This window comes from Hypanus sabinus, chromosome 23 (genome assembly GCF_030144855.1).
Source record: "Hypanus sabinus isolate sHypSab1 chromosome 23, sHypSab1.hap1, whole genome shotgun sequence".
NCBI classification, from domain to species: domain Eukaryota; kingdom Metazoa; phylum Chordata; class Chondrichthyes; order Myliobatiformes; family Dasyatidae; genus Hypanus; species Hypanus sabinus.
In genome coordinates, this window is record NC_082728.1 from 10,831,052 (window position 1) to 10,847,128 (window position 16,077).

The 16,077-nt window shown below is 40.1% G+C and overlaps 1 protein-coding gene across 2 annotated transcripts in view; it reads right to left on the minus strand.

Annotated features, from left to right (window-relative positions):
- aspscr1 (ASPSCR1 tether for SLC2A4, UBX domain containing) overlaps positions 1-16,077 on the minus strand; it is a 296,886-nt gene that overhangs the window by 135,813 nt on the left and 144,996 nt on the right. For both annotated transcript variants that reach the window (XM_059948372.1, XM_059948373.1), the window contains exons 8-9: positions 8,432-8,500; positions 2,449-2,588 (exon numbers count right to left, since the gene is read on the minus strand). In XM_059948372.1, the coding sequence (XP_059804355.1) occupies positions 2,449-2,588; positions 8,432-8,500 (209 nt within the window). The remainder of the gene's footprint in view (positions 1-2,448; positions 2,589-8,431; positions 8,501-16,077) is intronic.

Genomic DNA, 16,077 nt, shown 5'->3' on the forward strand with positions numbered 1-16,077 from the left:
GCATTTTATGTACTTTGAACTGAGTTTAAAAATCCTGAAATCTCAGCTTTTACAGATTTCAGTTTGAAAACACTGCACAGCTGAATGAGCTTGATTTGAGATTGTGCGTCACAGGGATATCAATGGAGTTAGAAATTACAGGTGGCTAAGGTAACGATCTTTTCACACAAAAACACTGTGGACTTCCATCATCTAACAATTGGTAAAAGAATGAAGTGAAGAAAATTTCTGGATATTGAAAATATTTTCTCATTCCTCCTTCATCAAAATCCTAGTAGAAATCACAAAAGTAAAAGATTACAATGACCACATTTTTGCTCATCAGATGTTTATTAGGCTCTTGGTAAAAATAGCAAATTGATTCAAAAGAGAAGATTGTCCTTTGAGGGGAGATGAAGTAGAATTGACTACACTCACAGGAGTTCGGGGGAATGAGAAATGAGGATTTACTGGATCCTAAAAGGCACTTATAGGATGTCGGGGTGCCCTGGGGGGGGGGGGGGTGTAGGAAGGGGCTTGCTTGACCGTTGTTGTGTCTGGTTTGTTGTATGTTTGCTGAATATTGTTCTGCTGAACACTGTAGATGTACTAAGGTGGTGCTGGAAGCATGGCGAGATATAGCTGCTCCCAGCACATCCTCAGAATGTGCAAATGACGCATGTCACTGCATGTTTCTAATAACACTACATGTGGCTAATAAATGTAATCTTTAATCTTGAACGCTTACAGTCTTCTCAGCCTAAATAGTACAAAAAAGGTATTATTTTGCTGTAGGTCTGCCATTAAAGATTGTAAATTTTTAGAATTCTCTATCTCAAAAGGCTGTGAGTGCTCAGAAACTGAGTATATTCAAAACCAAGACTGATGAAATTTTGGTGAACAAGGAATGGGAGGAGATGGGAATCAGAAAAATAGACAAAGTATGGGGTTAACTATGATACAGAATGGCAGAGTGCAGAAGGCTAGAGGGGGTTTTGGTCTTCTTCTATTTCTTACGTATTAAACTCAATAATGATTGTTAAAAATCGCCGCCCTGTAGCAAGTACAATTCACTAACTCTTCTGTGGTTCTCATCCTGTTTAATCTTCCCTGTTTACATAGCACAGCAGAATGCTGATATGCATGCGATTCTCTTACATGTAATTAATGTAACCTCTGTCTGGCTGCGAAGTTTTCCAACCTAGGGGAATGTGCAAGATTAACCCCATAATAACACCGTACTGCTGCTGCAAAATAAAAGCAACTTTCATGACATGTGTGAGTGATGATAAACCTGATTCTGATATGGGTCTCTATTGTGGACTGGGAGTGGGAAGGGGTCAGGGAGAGGGAATCATGGTTGGGAAAAGAGGAAAGGAGAGAGGAGGAGCAAGAAGCAACAGGGAGATATTCTGCAATGATCAGTAAACCAATTACTTGGAATCAAATGACCTTGCCTGATGTCTGAGCTGGGTGATGCCGAATTGTCCCTGAAAATACAGTACTCTGCAAACATCTTAAGCACATATATATATTGCTAGGATGCCAAGGTCTTTTGCACAGTACTGTAGTTGTCAATATGGAGCAGAAAGCGAGTTTGTAGATCTGTGGGAGCAAAGGATGTTGGGAATGGCAAGGGTGGAGCGCCATGGGAAGAGTGTGGGACAGTTGGCAGAGACAGGGTGCCAGGGGTGGGAGGGGAGGATTGGCGTGGGTGAAGACACACCCAGCCCTGAGACAACAGGCAAGTTCATTTGATTCCAAACAACCGGTTTATCGATCATTATGGAATGTCTCTTTGGTGCTTCCCACTCCCTCCCCTCTCTCTTCCCCTTTTTCCAACCATGATTCCCCTCTCCTTGCCCCCTTCCCACTCTCAGTCCACAATAGAGAGCAATATATAAAATTATTACAGTACTGTGCAAAGGTCTTAGCCATCCTAACTATATACTGTATGTACCTAAAACTTTTGCACAATGTTGTATTTATTTATTATTATTTGTTTTATTGCTATATTTCCACAATTTTCTTTTGCACTTTGGATGCTTGTCTGTCTTTGTGTGTAGTTTTTCACTGATTCCATTGTGCTTCTTTCTATCGACTGTGAATGCCTGCAAGAAGCTGAATCAGTTAAGTACATAGTGACATATACGTACTTTGATAACAAATTTACTTTGAGTTACAGCACAGTAACAGGCCCAATGAGCACGCACTGCCTGATTACACCCATGTGACCAATTAATTTGCTGAATGTCTCACAGTCGTTTTCCAAATCAGTTTGTGTCCTTTTTACACCTGAAATTAATTAAGCATAGAAGGTGAGTCTTTCAATAGTTTCACAATTGCATTGTCTTCCTCACTGGTGAATATTTCAGCAATGTTATCTGAAGAGGCTTTCACTTTTAAGCAAGGTACAGTTGCTTTGCCGACACAAGTGTTAAGATAGTAGGTAGGCAAAGAAAGGATTACCTTTCACTTTTTAGTTGAGCAAACCGTTTTCTAACATCATCGACTGTTACTTGAAAGAATTCATCAGGTAGTTCTTCAAAATCAGGTGCCTCTTGGCTTTTGTTATCCAAATGGAAAATAAGTGCCTCTCTGTCAACGGGCTTGAAAGAAGAAGAAACAAGTTGTTAGCACATCAACAGTTTTATTCAGTGAAATCCTAATTACAATGGTGGAGGTGAAATGGTATCACCCTTCAATCTCTGCACATTCAGTAGAGGAAGTAGGTATAAATATTATTAATTTACATGAAAATTAGGTTGGCTGCCATAACTTCATTTTTTAACAGACTTGCACTGGAAGGATTGTTGCTTAATCTATGTATCATATTAGATCAAACACTCTCAGCCATAGAAGGCTCAACAGAGGATGTACTTATTGAGGTAGTTGGTAAAATTCCATCTTCCGCAGAACATACTGCCATCACAGAGAGCATCCTCACATTCTGGTGTGGTGCAGCATCCTCTCACAATACACAAAAACTACAGCAAATTGTCAGCTCAGCAGAAGAGGTCATTGGTTTACCATCACTGCAGGAATTCTGTGTATCCAGGACAAAGAAGTGAGCAGGAAAAATCATTGCAGACACCTCCCACCCAGCAATCTGCCTTTTCCTAAAGCTCCCTTCTGGAAAACACTATAAGGCTAAACACTATAAGGCAACAAAGACTTCACACCATCTTAAAAATTTCAACCTCCTGGCAGTTAATCTGACCAACCATTCTAGTTAGCCCAACCCCAACCCTTCCCATACCTATTTACCCGTCACTACACTACACTGTAAACACTTTAAACCACCTTCTATAATGCTGTTTACATTGTAAATACTTGTTGTTTTTATGTATTTAAGCACATTTCATTCCATATCAGTATTCTAACTAACTTTATTTTTTACAAATAATTCTGTTTCCTTTGTAATTGCTGACTGTTGCTTTTCATTTCATGTCGCACCCTGACCAACACATCACAGCAAATTTCTAATACATGTAAATGTACAGTATTTGACCATAAAGCTGATCCTGGATAAGCCCACGACCAACTCCAGAAAGCTGAGTACATGATCTGGGTTGGTATTTCTGTGCAATATTGAGAGAGAGGGGAGTCATTCCATTTCCTAAGAGATATTAAACCCAAATACTTTCTGTGCTAAGGCAGACGATGAGGAATAGAATTCTCCTAAACCTTCCCAATATCCATAATGCATGCAACACCAGTAAAAGTGTGTGAACACGCTGCGTCCATACAACAGAATTTCTCATGACTTTTCTTCAAAATGTATTCATGGACTTTGACCACTGAGATTATGAAAGATGATAGGCATGTTAAGTCTAGGCATAGCTCAAATACCATCTACAAATTTGCTGATGATACAACCATTGTTGGCAGAATCTCAGGTGGTGACGAGAGGGTGTACAGGAGTGAGATATGCCAACTAGTGGAGTGGTGCCACAGCAACAACCTGGCACTCAATGTCAGTAAGATGAAAGAGCTGATTGTGGACTTTAGGAAGGGTAAGATGAAGGAACACATACCAATCCTCACAGAGGGATCACAAGTGGAGAGGGTGAGCAGCTTTAAGTTCCTGGGCGTCAAGACCTTTGAGGAACTAACCTGGTCCCAACATATCGATGTAGTCATAAAGAAGGCAAGATAGCAGCTATACTTCATTAATAGTTTGAAGCGATTTGGCATGTCAACAAATACACTGAAAAACCTCTACAGTTGTACTGTGGAAAGCACTCTGACAGGCTGCATCACCGTCTGATACGGAGGGGCTACTGCACAGGGCTGAAAAATCTGTAGAAGGTTGTAAACCTAGTCAACTCCATCTTGGGCACTAGCCTACAAAGTACCCAGGACATCTTTAGGGAGCGGTGTCTCAGAAAGGAAGCATCCATTATTAAGGACCTCCGGCGCCCAGGGCATGCCCTTTTCTCACTGTTACCAACAGGTAGGAGATACAGAAACCTGGAGGCACCCACTCAGTGATTCAGGAACAGCTTCTTCCCCTCTGCCATCCGATTCCTAAATGGACATTGAACCCATTAACACTACCTCAATTTTTTAAATATACAGTATTTCTGTTTTTGCACATGTTTTAAGAATTTATTCTACATCTGTAATTGATTTACTTGTTTATTTATTATGTTTTATTTTATTTATTATTATTATTTTCTGTCTCTGCTAGATTATATATTGCATTGAACTGCTGCTGCTAAGTTAACAAATTTCACATCACGTGCTGGTGATAATAAACCTGATTCTGAAAGATTCAGCAGTACAATGTTAAAACATCACCGTTGGTTTCATTTACACTGCTTGATATTCCTTTCAACTTTTAAACTACCTTTGCTTTTACTTCAAGTTTCTGATATTTGCATTTATACCTCCTTTTCTTTCACTCACAATTCAAAGTTCAAATTCCAAATAGCGAAAAAGCATCCAGTAAATGAAATTTGAAGATTCACAGTGAAATTACTAAAAGGAGCCATGTCAGAATACTTCAAAATACAGTAACTAAATTCAACTTGTCAGCATTGAACTCTTTCAACTTCATGGCATTTAAATTAAATGTTACCAGAGCAATAACATTATATAAGAATCAGACACCCAGATGATAACGTCAAGCCAGCCTACATACTGTATACTACACTATTTACCGCTTAATTTGCAGAACTGAGTTTTAGATTTGTTACTTGAGATGTTAAATTGTACAAACCCTGAGAAAGTACTTGAACATGAAATTTTAACACTTTCTCTCTCCGGAAATGCTGCCTGACCTATCCGTGTATCCGAGTGTCACAGCCCTTACCAGGATCTACCCATCACGTGCCAGCTCTTGCTTCACACCTTCCCTCCACCTTCCACATCCAGATGAAGGGTCTCAATCTGAAATGACGACTGACCATTTCTCTCCGGAGATGCTACCTGACCCACTGAGCTTCTTGTTTGTTGCTCCAGACTTCCAACATCGGCAGTCTCTTGCGTCTCCTATGTCACTTCCACCAATCTCCCCCCAGCTTCTGATATCATTGCACCTCTGCTCCCTCCCTCATCTGCCTATTTCCTCACTCATCTGGATCCACGTACCACCTGCCAGCTCTTGCTCCTTCCTCCCCCCCCACCTTTCCTTGAAATCCAGATGGAGGATCTCAGCCTAAAATATTAAGAATCAGGTTTAATATGATTGGTATACGTCATGAAATTTGTTGACTTTGCAGCAGCAGTACAATACAATACATAATAACAGAGAAAAAAAACCTGTGGATTGCAGTATGTATAGTTAAATTAAATAACTCGTGAAAAATAGAAATTTAAAATACTGAGGTAGTGTTCATGGGTTAAATCTGATGGGAGATGTGAAGAAGCTGGTCCTGAATTGTTGAGTGTGTGCCTTCAGGATTCTGTACCTCCTTCTTGATGGTAGGAGTGAGAAGAAGGCATGACCTGGGTTACAGGGGTCCTTAATGAAGGACGACACCTTTTTGAGGCATTTCTCCTTGAAGATGTTCCGGATACTAGGGAGGATAGTGCCCATGATGTAACTGACTAATTTTCTCCTTTTACAATTCTCTGCGGCCTGTTTCGATTCTGTGCAGTAGCACCCCCACCCCATACCAGAGGGTGATGCAGCTAGTTAGAATGCTCCCCATTTCAATGATCCATTTCCCTAAATGGTGCTTGACCCACTGAGTTCCTCCAGCATTTTGCACATTGCTGTTGAGTACCTTCACTGCTTTCACATTATTTTCTTTGTTTAAGTTACAAATTGCTTTGTTTGCAGGAACTCAATGAAATAAATAAAACATTTACTTTCAAAAATGGGTGTGCAGTGGTTAGCACAGCACTTTACAGTACCAGTAACTCAGGTTCAATTCCCGCCATTGCCTGTAAGGAATTTGTACGTTCTCCTCATGGGTTTCCTCTGGGTACTCTGGTTTCCTCCCATAGTCTGAAGACCTACTGGTTGGTAGGTTAATTGGTCATTGTAAGCTGTTGCATGTTTAGACTAGGACTAAAATTGGGGGGGGGGGGGGGGGTGCTGACCAGTGTGGCTCGAAGGGCCATAAGGACTTATTCCACGCTGTAATAAGTAAATAAGCAGTCTTGTCTGGTCATCTAAGTTCTCATTTTCAGCTGAAAGCAAATTTCAAGTGCACTTAAAAATAATTGCAGTTTTTATGGATACTTAAAAATGCCATGTGCCAATCAGTGGATAGGCATGTTTTAATAATTTTTTAAAGCAGATCTATTAATCTGTCTAAGCATGAACAGCTAAAATTCTCTCAACAGACCCTCATTGTAGATGAGTCTGACTAGGTCTCACCCGACAATTAATCAGAATGATTTTTCCTTGCACTGTTCCAAACATTACACAAAAACACAGAACCAATGTTATGATTTGAAGAACGTCAAGTCTCACACGGAGTGGTGGGTGTGTGGGATGTGCTGCCAGGGGTGGCGGTAGAGATAGATAAATTAGTGGCATGTAAGGGTCTCTGTCCTGATGAAGGGTCTCGGCCCAAAATGTCAACTATACCGCCTGGCCTGCTGAGTTCCTCCAGCAATTTGTGTGTGTTGCTAAGAGATTTCTGGATAGGCACATGGATGATAGAAAAATAGAGGGCTATGTAGGAGGGAAAGGTTAGTTTGATCTTAAAGGTCAGCACAACATCGATGTTAAAAGTTTGGCACAGCATAAAGAGTCAAAGGGCCTGTACTGTGCTGTAATGTTCTAAATTCTATGTCTGTCAAGCCTTTTGTAATAACAGTAAGAGAGCTTGCTTTGAAGCATCACATTGCAGTCTGTACCCTCAAGTGTTACTTTTTTGAATTATTGGGGCAAATTCAAATCAATTTATATATTCAGAGATAAATAAACTCCCACATCATTGAGCTAAAATCTCAAATGTAAATAGAATTGAGCTTCAAGCATCCCAAATAAAACTTAATTGAAAATGGATCCTGATTTGGAATTAATCCCCGCAATATCCCTGAGATAGCTTCAAGGTTCAAGTTTATTTATCAGGTGCACATCAAAACATACAGTGAAATTTACGTTTACAACCAATACATCTGAGGGTGTGCTGGATGCTGTGTATTTAATATTGCAGTAATACTTAAGTAACCTAGTGTATATATATTGGCTGATTAAGCGTTCTTGTTCATTTAGATAATTCATTATGGGTTATATATATAAATACGTGAATTGCATACGCTATGACACTACCGCGCGATAAGTGCTTCCCTCGGCTAAAGTAAACACCAAGCTAGACTCACATTTGGACTCCTGTGCCTTCTTTTGAATCAGTATAATATCTTGAAGCTACAAAATGTAACACTGCGGGCAGCCGGCGAGTGTTGCCACACATTCTGATGCCAACAGAACACAGAAGACAACAAGCAATAGAAACAGAGAAACACTTTCTGTTCCTTATGTTCTTTTCTTTTTTTGTTGTTGGTGTCACTCTCTTTTTGCTCAATGTAATTTTTTAAAACTATCTTTATTGTAATTTGTAGCTTTTTATGTACTGCACAGCACCACTGCCGCAAAACAAAAAAAATCTCATGATATATGTCAGAGATATTAAATCTGATTCTGATTCCCCTTAGTAAGAGCATCTAGAAATAGTTGGCAAAGGTTCAGAATAAGCAACCGCCAATTTCAGACAGAAGTGAAGAGGAATTTCATCTCTTAAAGACTTGTGGATCTTGTTTAGAGACTGACAGATATTAAAACCATAAGGAAAGGATGTACAGACAGAGAGTGGAAAAGTGATATTGTGGCCAACACTGAATCAACCACACTCCTGAAAAGCAGAGCAGGCTCAAAGGACAGATTGACCTGTTCCTGTATCTCTTTTGCTTGATATTTGCATCATCGTATCACAGCATTATAAACTGAACTTGAAGATGCTGCATACCATGCAAACCAGGCAGTATCTACCTTCAAATATTCTTTTGCTGTGGATGTTTCAGAGCTCTCCAACTTCAGTGGCCGAATATCATCGGGCTTCTGTAAAAGATGAAAGAACAGAGATTACAGAATCATCAGCAATACCTGCATTCATTATTTGGACATGCTTAGGAAGTTAAATTCAAAGAGATAAACAGGCCTGGGTGGTGCAACTTTAAGAGGAAATTTAGCACAGAAGATTATAGTACAGTGGGTTAAAATCAGCTTAATTATAGTTTTTCTTGATGAGTAAGGTGTGTCTACATTCGATAGCTCTCCAAAGCATACCAGTCCCATAATTCTGTGCCTCCTCAAAGCAAGCCAGTGTCTTCATGGCAGTATATTTAGAAGAGACATCATAACTAGGACCATCAATGCAATTCTTTTCATAGAAAAAAAAATGATTACTAGTGCTTGGAAACCACAGTTGAATAAGTTGTCTTGCCAATAACACAATCCTGAATGAACTCTTGAAGGGAAGACAAACAAACAGGAATTAAAGATCTTTATGTAAGAGCCCCAAGGCTTTGAAACTGTTTTCAAACCAATAGTGAAGGTCTTGAGGGATGGCTCAGGCCAGGGATGGCACTTGGACAAATATAAGCTTGGAGCAGAGTCGCTGAACTCCGCCATTGCCTGTGAAAGGGTGAGGGTTAGGCATGAAGCTAGCAACACCATCCCATTAAAAAGTCAAAGCTACAGAAACATCAACAGAGGCTGCGAAGGCTTCATCTCTGGGAGCATGAGAGGAAGGAACTTTGAAGATTGGCCACACCTGGGGACAACTTGAAAGAGTGACCCAGAACAGACAGCCCTGGTAAGCTGCTGTTGCAGGGGTGATGGGCTCTGAAGAATAAAAAGCAGAGTCTCTGGTACAATTCCAGTAAACCCCATTCATTAGTCTCATGCCGGCATAAACTCTCTTTCCTTCACAAAAAGCCTCAGTGCCAGAAAACATCAAATAAATGCTTAAACACAAAATCTGCCAAAATGACATAATCTAAAACAGGGATGGCCAACTTTTACATTCCATGCGTCAATTTTTTCACACACAAGTTCAGATGCGCCAAACGACTCTGGTACCCCCATTCAATTCTTGTAAAATTATGTTAATATAGACATATTTAGTATTTTACATGATATATTGATTTAACGTAAAAACAAGATAAACACTACTTACCTTAATGACACTTTTAACAAATATATTTTGTCTCTTGATTTCTTCCTTTTCCTTAATCACATATTCTTTCTGTAACTCAGACCCAAGCACTAACTTCAGTTTTCCTTCAATTTCAGTCTGATGTTGTGTTTTATAGTGTCTATTACCATCATGTCTTCTATTATGTGAGAAAGCGTTTTCACAAACAATGCACAATGGTTTTCCTGACAGACCCGCTATAAATAAGAACTCAGTTTCCCACTGTTCATTGAATTCACGCTTACTATCACTTACTGCTTTTCCTTTGCTCATTTTCTTTTGCACTGTGATGGATAACTGAATGTAAAAACAAGGCTTAATTTTTGAAAAAGTACAAAACTGCAGATGTTCACAAAGGACAAACAAAGCACAACTCCGTAACGCACGAGTGTCAATTGTAAACTGACTGGCAAAAACCTGCGACGCACCGCTGGTGCAGATGCCTGGCAACTCAGGATCAAACAAGTATCAAACGTGTATTGAACAGTTGTGGAACGACTGCAGAACAAAAGTCCTTCTTTCCTAGTTTGACTCATTGTACATTTCTTTTTAATTGAAAACAGATTAATGTGAAAGAAGATAACATTTGCCAAAAGATGTGCACGAAATAATAAAATTGCTAAAAATAATTGCTAAGATTTAGATTTATTCTCAGTAAAACCCATTTCTAGCTCTAAGCTACTTGAATTCCTGTTATAGCTTTTTTTCTACAAATTGGTTTTTGGTTAGTTCTATTTGCATGAGTAGGCTTACTTTTTCATTATTATCACTGGGGTGCAATGCACTTCTAATCATCCAATGCGCCACTTTTGGCGCATGCGCCATAGATTGGCCATCCCTGATCGAAAATGTACTAATTGAAGATTGCATTGGTATGTTCCAAAACTTTAAGGACAAGTTTTTTAAATTTCACAAAACACCAGCTCTTTTTAATCTCTTGTTTACTGAATTTGGATCACGGTGACTTAGTGCTTAATGTAAAAGGTGTTCTGGTTTAAAATAAAAGATAGGACATTGGCATTAATTATTTACACATTGTTAGAAGTTAAGTACAATTCAATGGGCTTCACGTCAATGCATTAAATACCTGGGCATTAAAATAAGTTTAAAAAATATCCTTAAAGAGCAGTCAAGAAGGCACAGCAGCACCAACATTTTATGAGGAGATTGAGGTGTGCAAGTCTCTCTGCCGCCATTCGAACAACTTTCTCCAGCTGCACCATCGAGCATCCTATCCGGCTGCATCATTATGTGGTATGGAAGCTGCAAAGCATCAGACTGCAAGAACCCCCCTCCCCCCCGGGGTAAGTAAAAAAATGCTGAGATGATCACTGGGGTTTTCCTCCCTCCTATTTGTGACATTTTCTTGGAATATTGTCTACAAAGGGTCTGGAGCATTGTTAAGGATTCTTACCACCCATCCCACCAGGACTGGGTGACAGCTTCTTCCCTCAGGCTGTGAGACGAATGACTATCCTGACACCACCAAAGTCTCGCCACTAGGACAGCAAGCTGATTACTGTTTACCTGTGCACTGCACTACATGCATTTTGTATTATATTTATTAACTTTGTGGTAATACTTTGGCTTATGTGTTATGTGTGATATATGTATTGTGGGTGTACTGTGGTCTGGAGCAACATTGTTTTGTTTGGTTGTATATATCAGAGTTCAAAGTACATTTATTATCGAAGTATGTATACTATGTACAGCCTTGAAATTTGCCTCCTTACAGGCAGCCACAAACCAAAAAAAATATAGCCCATTTTAAAAAACAGTAATACACCCAATGTGCAGAAGAAAAAAATCATACAAGCAATAATAGTAAGCAAATAACATTCGGAATTGATTCTCATGAAAGTGAGCTCAGAGCCATGAAGCCAGTCATCACTACAGCCAATCCAGGAGCCCAATATTTGCAGGCCACAGCCTCAGTTCAGCACAGAGATGAGTAATTCTCACAGAGCAGCAAGTTGAATACAGACCCGTTCATCAGCTCTGGCCCTCACACACTGACCTTTTCAATCTGGCCAGGTGCTTAAATCAGCAAACCTCGGGCTGTTCCTCACTCTCGAACCCAAGCCCAGCTGCCTCACCTCCACTCGCCTTGCCTCGATTCTGCCGCATTCAATCGCCTCCAGCAACGGGCAAACATTGCCTAAATCCCTGCTCCTAGGCCCGGGCCATGCTGCCTTGATCTGACCTGTACCTGCTACACAACCATCCTTCACCTTCTAGTTCACACCACAAAAGTACCAGGTCATACTGGTAGCTCAAAAGCTCAACTCTGAAAGGCAAGTTACAGATTCCAAGAAAAGCTGTGATTAATACAGTAATTTATAGTTTTGTTTGTTACTTGCGAAGTGTCACAGTGCTTCACCACAGCCATCTTAAACTGTCAGATGACAATAAACTTGAACTTGAGAGAAACTGTAATAGATCAAATCTCAGCACAGGAACTGTTGCTTCTCAGAGCGGAGAAAGGCGACATTTGAGAACTACAGTAGCTTGTTGCTAACAAGGTTAGAACTCACTGCTAATCCCCAATTGTCCAGGGAGATGTGGTGGTGAACCACTGCAGCCTTTGTGATGAGTGTGCACTGGCAATGCTGTTGGCTGTGGGGTTTCGGGATCAAGCATTAATGAAAGAACGGCAAGATATTTCCAAGACTGGATGGTGTGTAACTTGGAGGAAAGCCTGTAGGTGGGCAGTGCACTGGCATCGTGATTAGTCATAGTAATAGAAAAGTACAGCACAGAAACAGGCTTTTCGGCCCATCTAGTCTGTGCCGAACCATTTAAATTGCCTGGTCCCATTGACCAACACCCAGACCATAGCCCTCCATATCCCTACTATCCATGTACCTATCCAAACCAGCAAAACTCTGAAATTGAGCTTAATGTCCTCTTGTGCTGGCAGTTCATTCCACACTCTCACGATCCATTGAGTGAGGAAGTTTCCCCTCGTGTTCCCCTTAAACTCTTCACTTTTCACCCTTAACCCATGACGCCTAGTTGTAGTCCCACCGAACCTCAGTGTTTGCATTTGCCCTATCTATACCTCTCATAATTTTCTATACTATCAAATCTCCTCTCAGTCTTTTATATTCCAAGGAATGAAGTCCTAACCTATTCAATGTTTCCTTATAACTCAGGTCCTCCAGCCCTGGAAATATCCTTCTACATTTTCTCTGTCCTGCTGCCATAAAGCTTCAGCAGCCCATGTTCAATGCCGACCCCAGGTGCTGTCTGAATGTCTAAATGAGATGGTTTCACCATGGTGCTCTGTTTCCTTCCTACATTCCAAAACCAAACTGGCAACAGTAAATGGGCCCTAGTGTGAGCTGGCAGCAGGAGGTGTGTGTGTGCGCGTGTGCGTGCGTGCGTGGCGCAGTGGTAGGATTATAGGGAAGAAAGAGCAGAGTCAAATGTCCATGTGGGAGGGACTAGGACACAGAAAAATAAATCAAAAGCTTGCATCTGTACTAAGGATCCATTAGCAGATTATTTATTGTTCCAGATTCCAGCAGCTGCAGTCCACTATGCCAGCATAAGAATAAATATTATAATCTACACTGAGTCTCCAAAGCAACTACAGTGGATTCCAGTTAACCAGGACTCATCGGGACCAGTACATTTTGGCCCAATTATGCGGCTGCCCCAATTAGCCAAAGTTCCATGGAAGTAGTTAAAAAGGTATAAAAAGGACAAATTACTATTTATCTGAGTAACAAATCATGTATTTAAATGAAATACAGAATTAATTAGAACATTGCCACACTATTACAAACTATGTATTAATTCCTAATAGTTACCAATGGAGGAATTAATCCAGTGTACGCTGCCCAGATCTTTTGATTGACTATAAATGGACAAAATCAGTGCAGGCACCTAGCGCAGACCATGGGCTGCCTTCAAAATACAAAACCAATTGATCAAAAGTCATTGTTTTTTGAATCAGCGTCTGTTGGTCCAAAAGGATAACGCAACGCAAGCACACGCAATTGGTGCTATTTAAAAACTCTTCGCTCTACCCTTGTTTTAGTGTCTAACTGGCACACAAGTGCAAGCAACTGACACTAGTTAGAAAATTTTCAGCAACGGTCTCCTGTCCCAATTTGGAGGCAGTGTGTCCCAAATAAATGAAAGGAGTCCCAGCTATTTTCTTGATTGGTTTTTGTTTTTTCAGATTTGTCCCAAATAACTGCCTACGCCGATTAACTACACTTTTATGTAAGTAATATATTATAACTCCAAATTTCTAATTTTATCTGTTATCACCTTTACCTCCTTGTAAAAAGATGACCAAAACTGAATATAGCCCTCTTAGTGTGATCTGACTGATTTAGTGCAATTTCTTAGTAGAGATTCAAAATCAAATCCAAATCAATGTCGAAGTAATTTTATTATCAAAGTATATATATGCCACCAGACACTACCGAGCTTCATTTGCAGGCAGGTATTTATGGGAAAGTAAAGAAATACAACGAGATTTACAAAAAGCTATACATAAGCAAAGACTGATTATCAACAAATGTGCAAAAGAAGGCCATAAGACATAGGAGAAAGTGGCCCATTCAGCCTGCTCCGCTATTCAAGACAGATTGTGCAAATAAAAAAACCCACTGAGAATATGATTGTAGAGTCCTTGTGAGTGAGTCTGTAGGTTGTGGAATCAGTTCAGAGTTGTGGTGATTGATGTTATCCATGCCGGTTCAGGAGCCTGACAGTTGTAGGGTAATAATTGTTCCTGAACCTGGTGGTGTGGGACCCACAAGGAATAGTTACTACCCTACAGTTATTACAGGATTCTGTGTATCATCCATCTGCTGCTTGGCTGTACATCACAGGATTCTATTAGGTATCTTGCTTGCTTTGTTATCTTGCCTGGATATTGTCATACCCAAATTTATTCCCAAACTATCAGTTTTGATGCAATTCCCTTCCCTAAACTACAAAAAAATCCACAATTAACAGACAAGCCTTCTTATCCTAGTGACCTGAGGCTCACCAACCAACCTGGGACCAGACTCCAAGCTGAGGATCATCAGTCTTTTTTAAAATAATTTCTGGATTTCATGTTGATGACAGATTATAAACATAAAGAACACATATTGTGTTAATTGATCAAACTTACGTTGGAACTTTCCTTCAACATGGAAAAAATAAGAAAGAAACTTTCAACTGTTCTCTTCCTATGATCTATGCAACTATTATCAAGGAAATTTGCCATAAATCACCAACTTCTAACAAACCAATAGTGCACCAAACCTGTACAAAACATTCACTCACATACCCGCACTAAAGCTACTACTGCTGAACATGGCAGTGTACATGTGGGAGCACATGCAAAATCCTAGCTTTGAAATTAGTTTCTTGCATACAAATTGCTTAACAGTTATCTCAGACTGTTCTTCCTACCTTTAAACCATGTGTACTCCACACAGTTAATAGATTCTGGCACTCCGATACTTCACATGGCAGATGAAGTCTATTTATTTTTGGTCACATGCATTAGGGGCCCACACACCTACACTTAATGAGTCAAGTTTTAAATACTCCGATTTTATCTCTAGAAGACTAGAACTGCCTGAATGCATTATTTCAACATGCAGAATACCTTGGTCAAATAGAAATTACCTTACTGCATCATTCTTTTCTTATATGATAAGGTGGACTCCTGACCTCATAATCTATCTCATCTTGGTCTTGTACTTCATTGCTTGCCTGCACTTTCTCTGTAACTCCTACACTATATTCTGCTTTCTTCAATGTTTTTCCCTTTAACTACCTCAAGGCACTGATGTGATGAAATGGCTAATATCTAATCAGCCAATCATGTGGCAGCAACAATGCATGAAGCATGCAGACATGGTCAAGAGGTTCAGTTGTTATTAGGACCAAACATCAAAATGGGGAAGAAATGTGACTTTGATTGTGGAAAGATTGTTGGTGCCAGATGGAGTATCTCAGAAACTGCTGATCCCTTGGGTTTTTCATGCACAAGTTTCTAGAGCAGAGGTTCCCAACCTTTTTTAAGCCATGGACCAATACCATTAAAAAAAGGGTCGGTGAACCCAGATTGGGAACCACTGCTCTAGAGTTTGCAGAGAATGATGCGAGAAACAAAAACAAAATACCCAGTGAGTGGGTGGAAGCATCCTGTTAATGAGAGACGTCAGAGGAGAATGGCCAGACTGGTTCTATCTGACAGGAACTCAAATAAACGTGCTACCGCAGTGGTGTGCAGAAGAGCGTCCATGAATGCACAAGAAGTCAAATCTTAAATGGGATGGGCTACAGCAGCTGAAGACCACAGCCATACACTTAATAGCTAATTTATTAGGTACAAGATGTACCTAATAAAGTGGCCACTGAGTGTAAACCGGCTCTAAAAAATGACTCTTCTAACTAGAACACAAAACCACTTTTGCAGGAA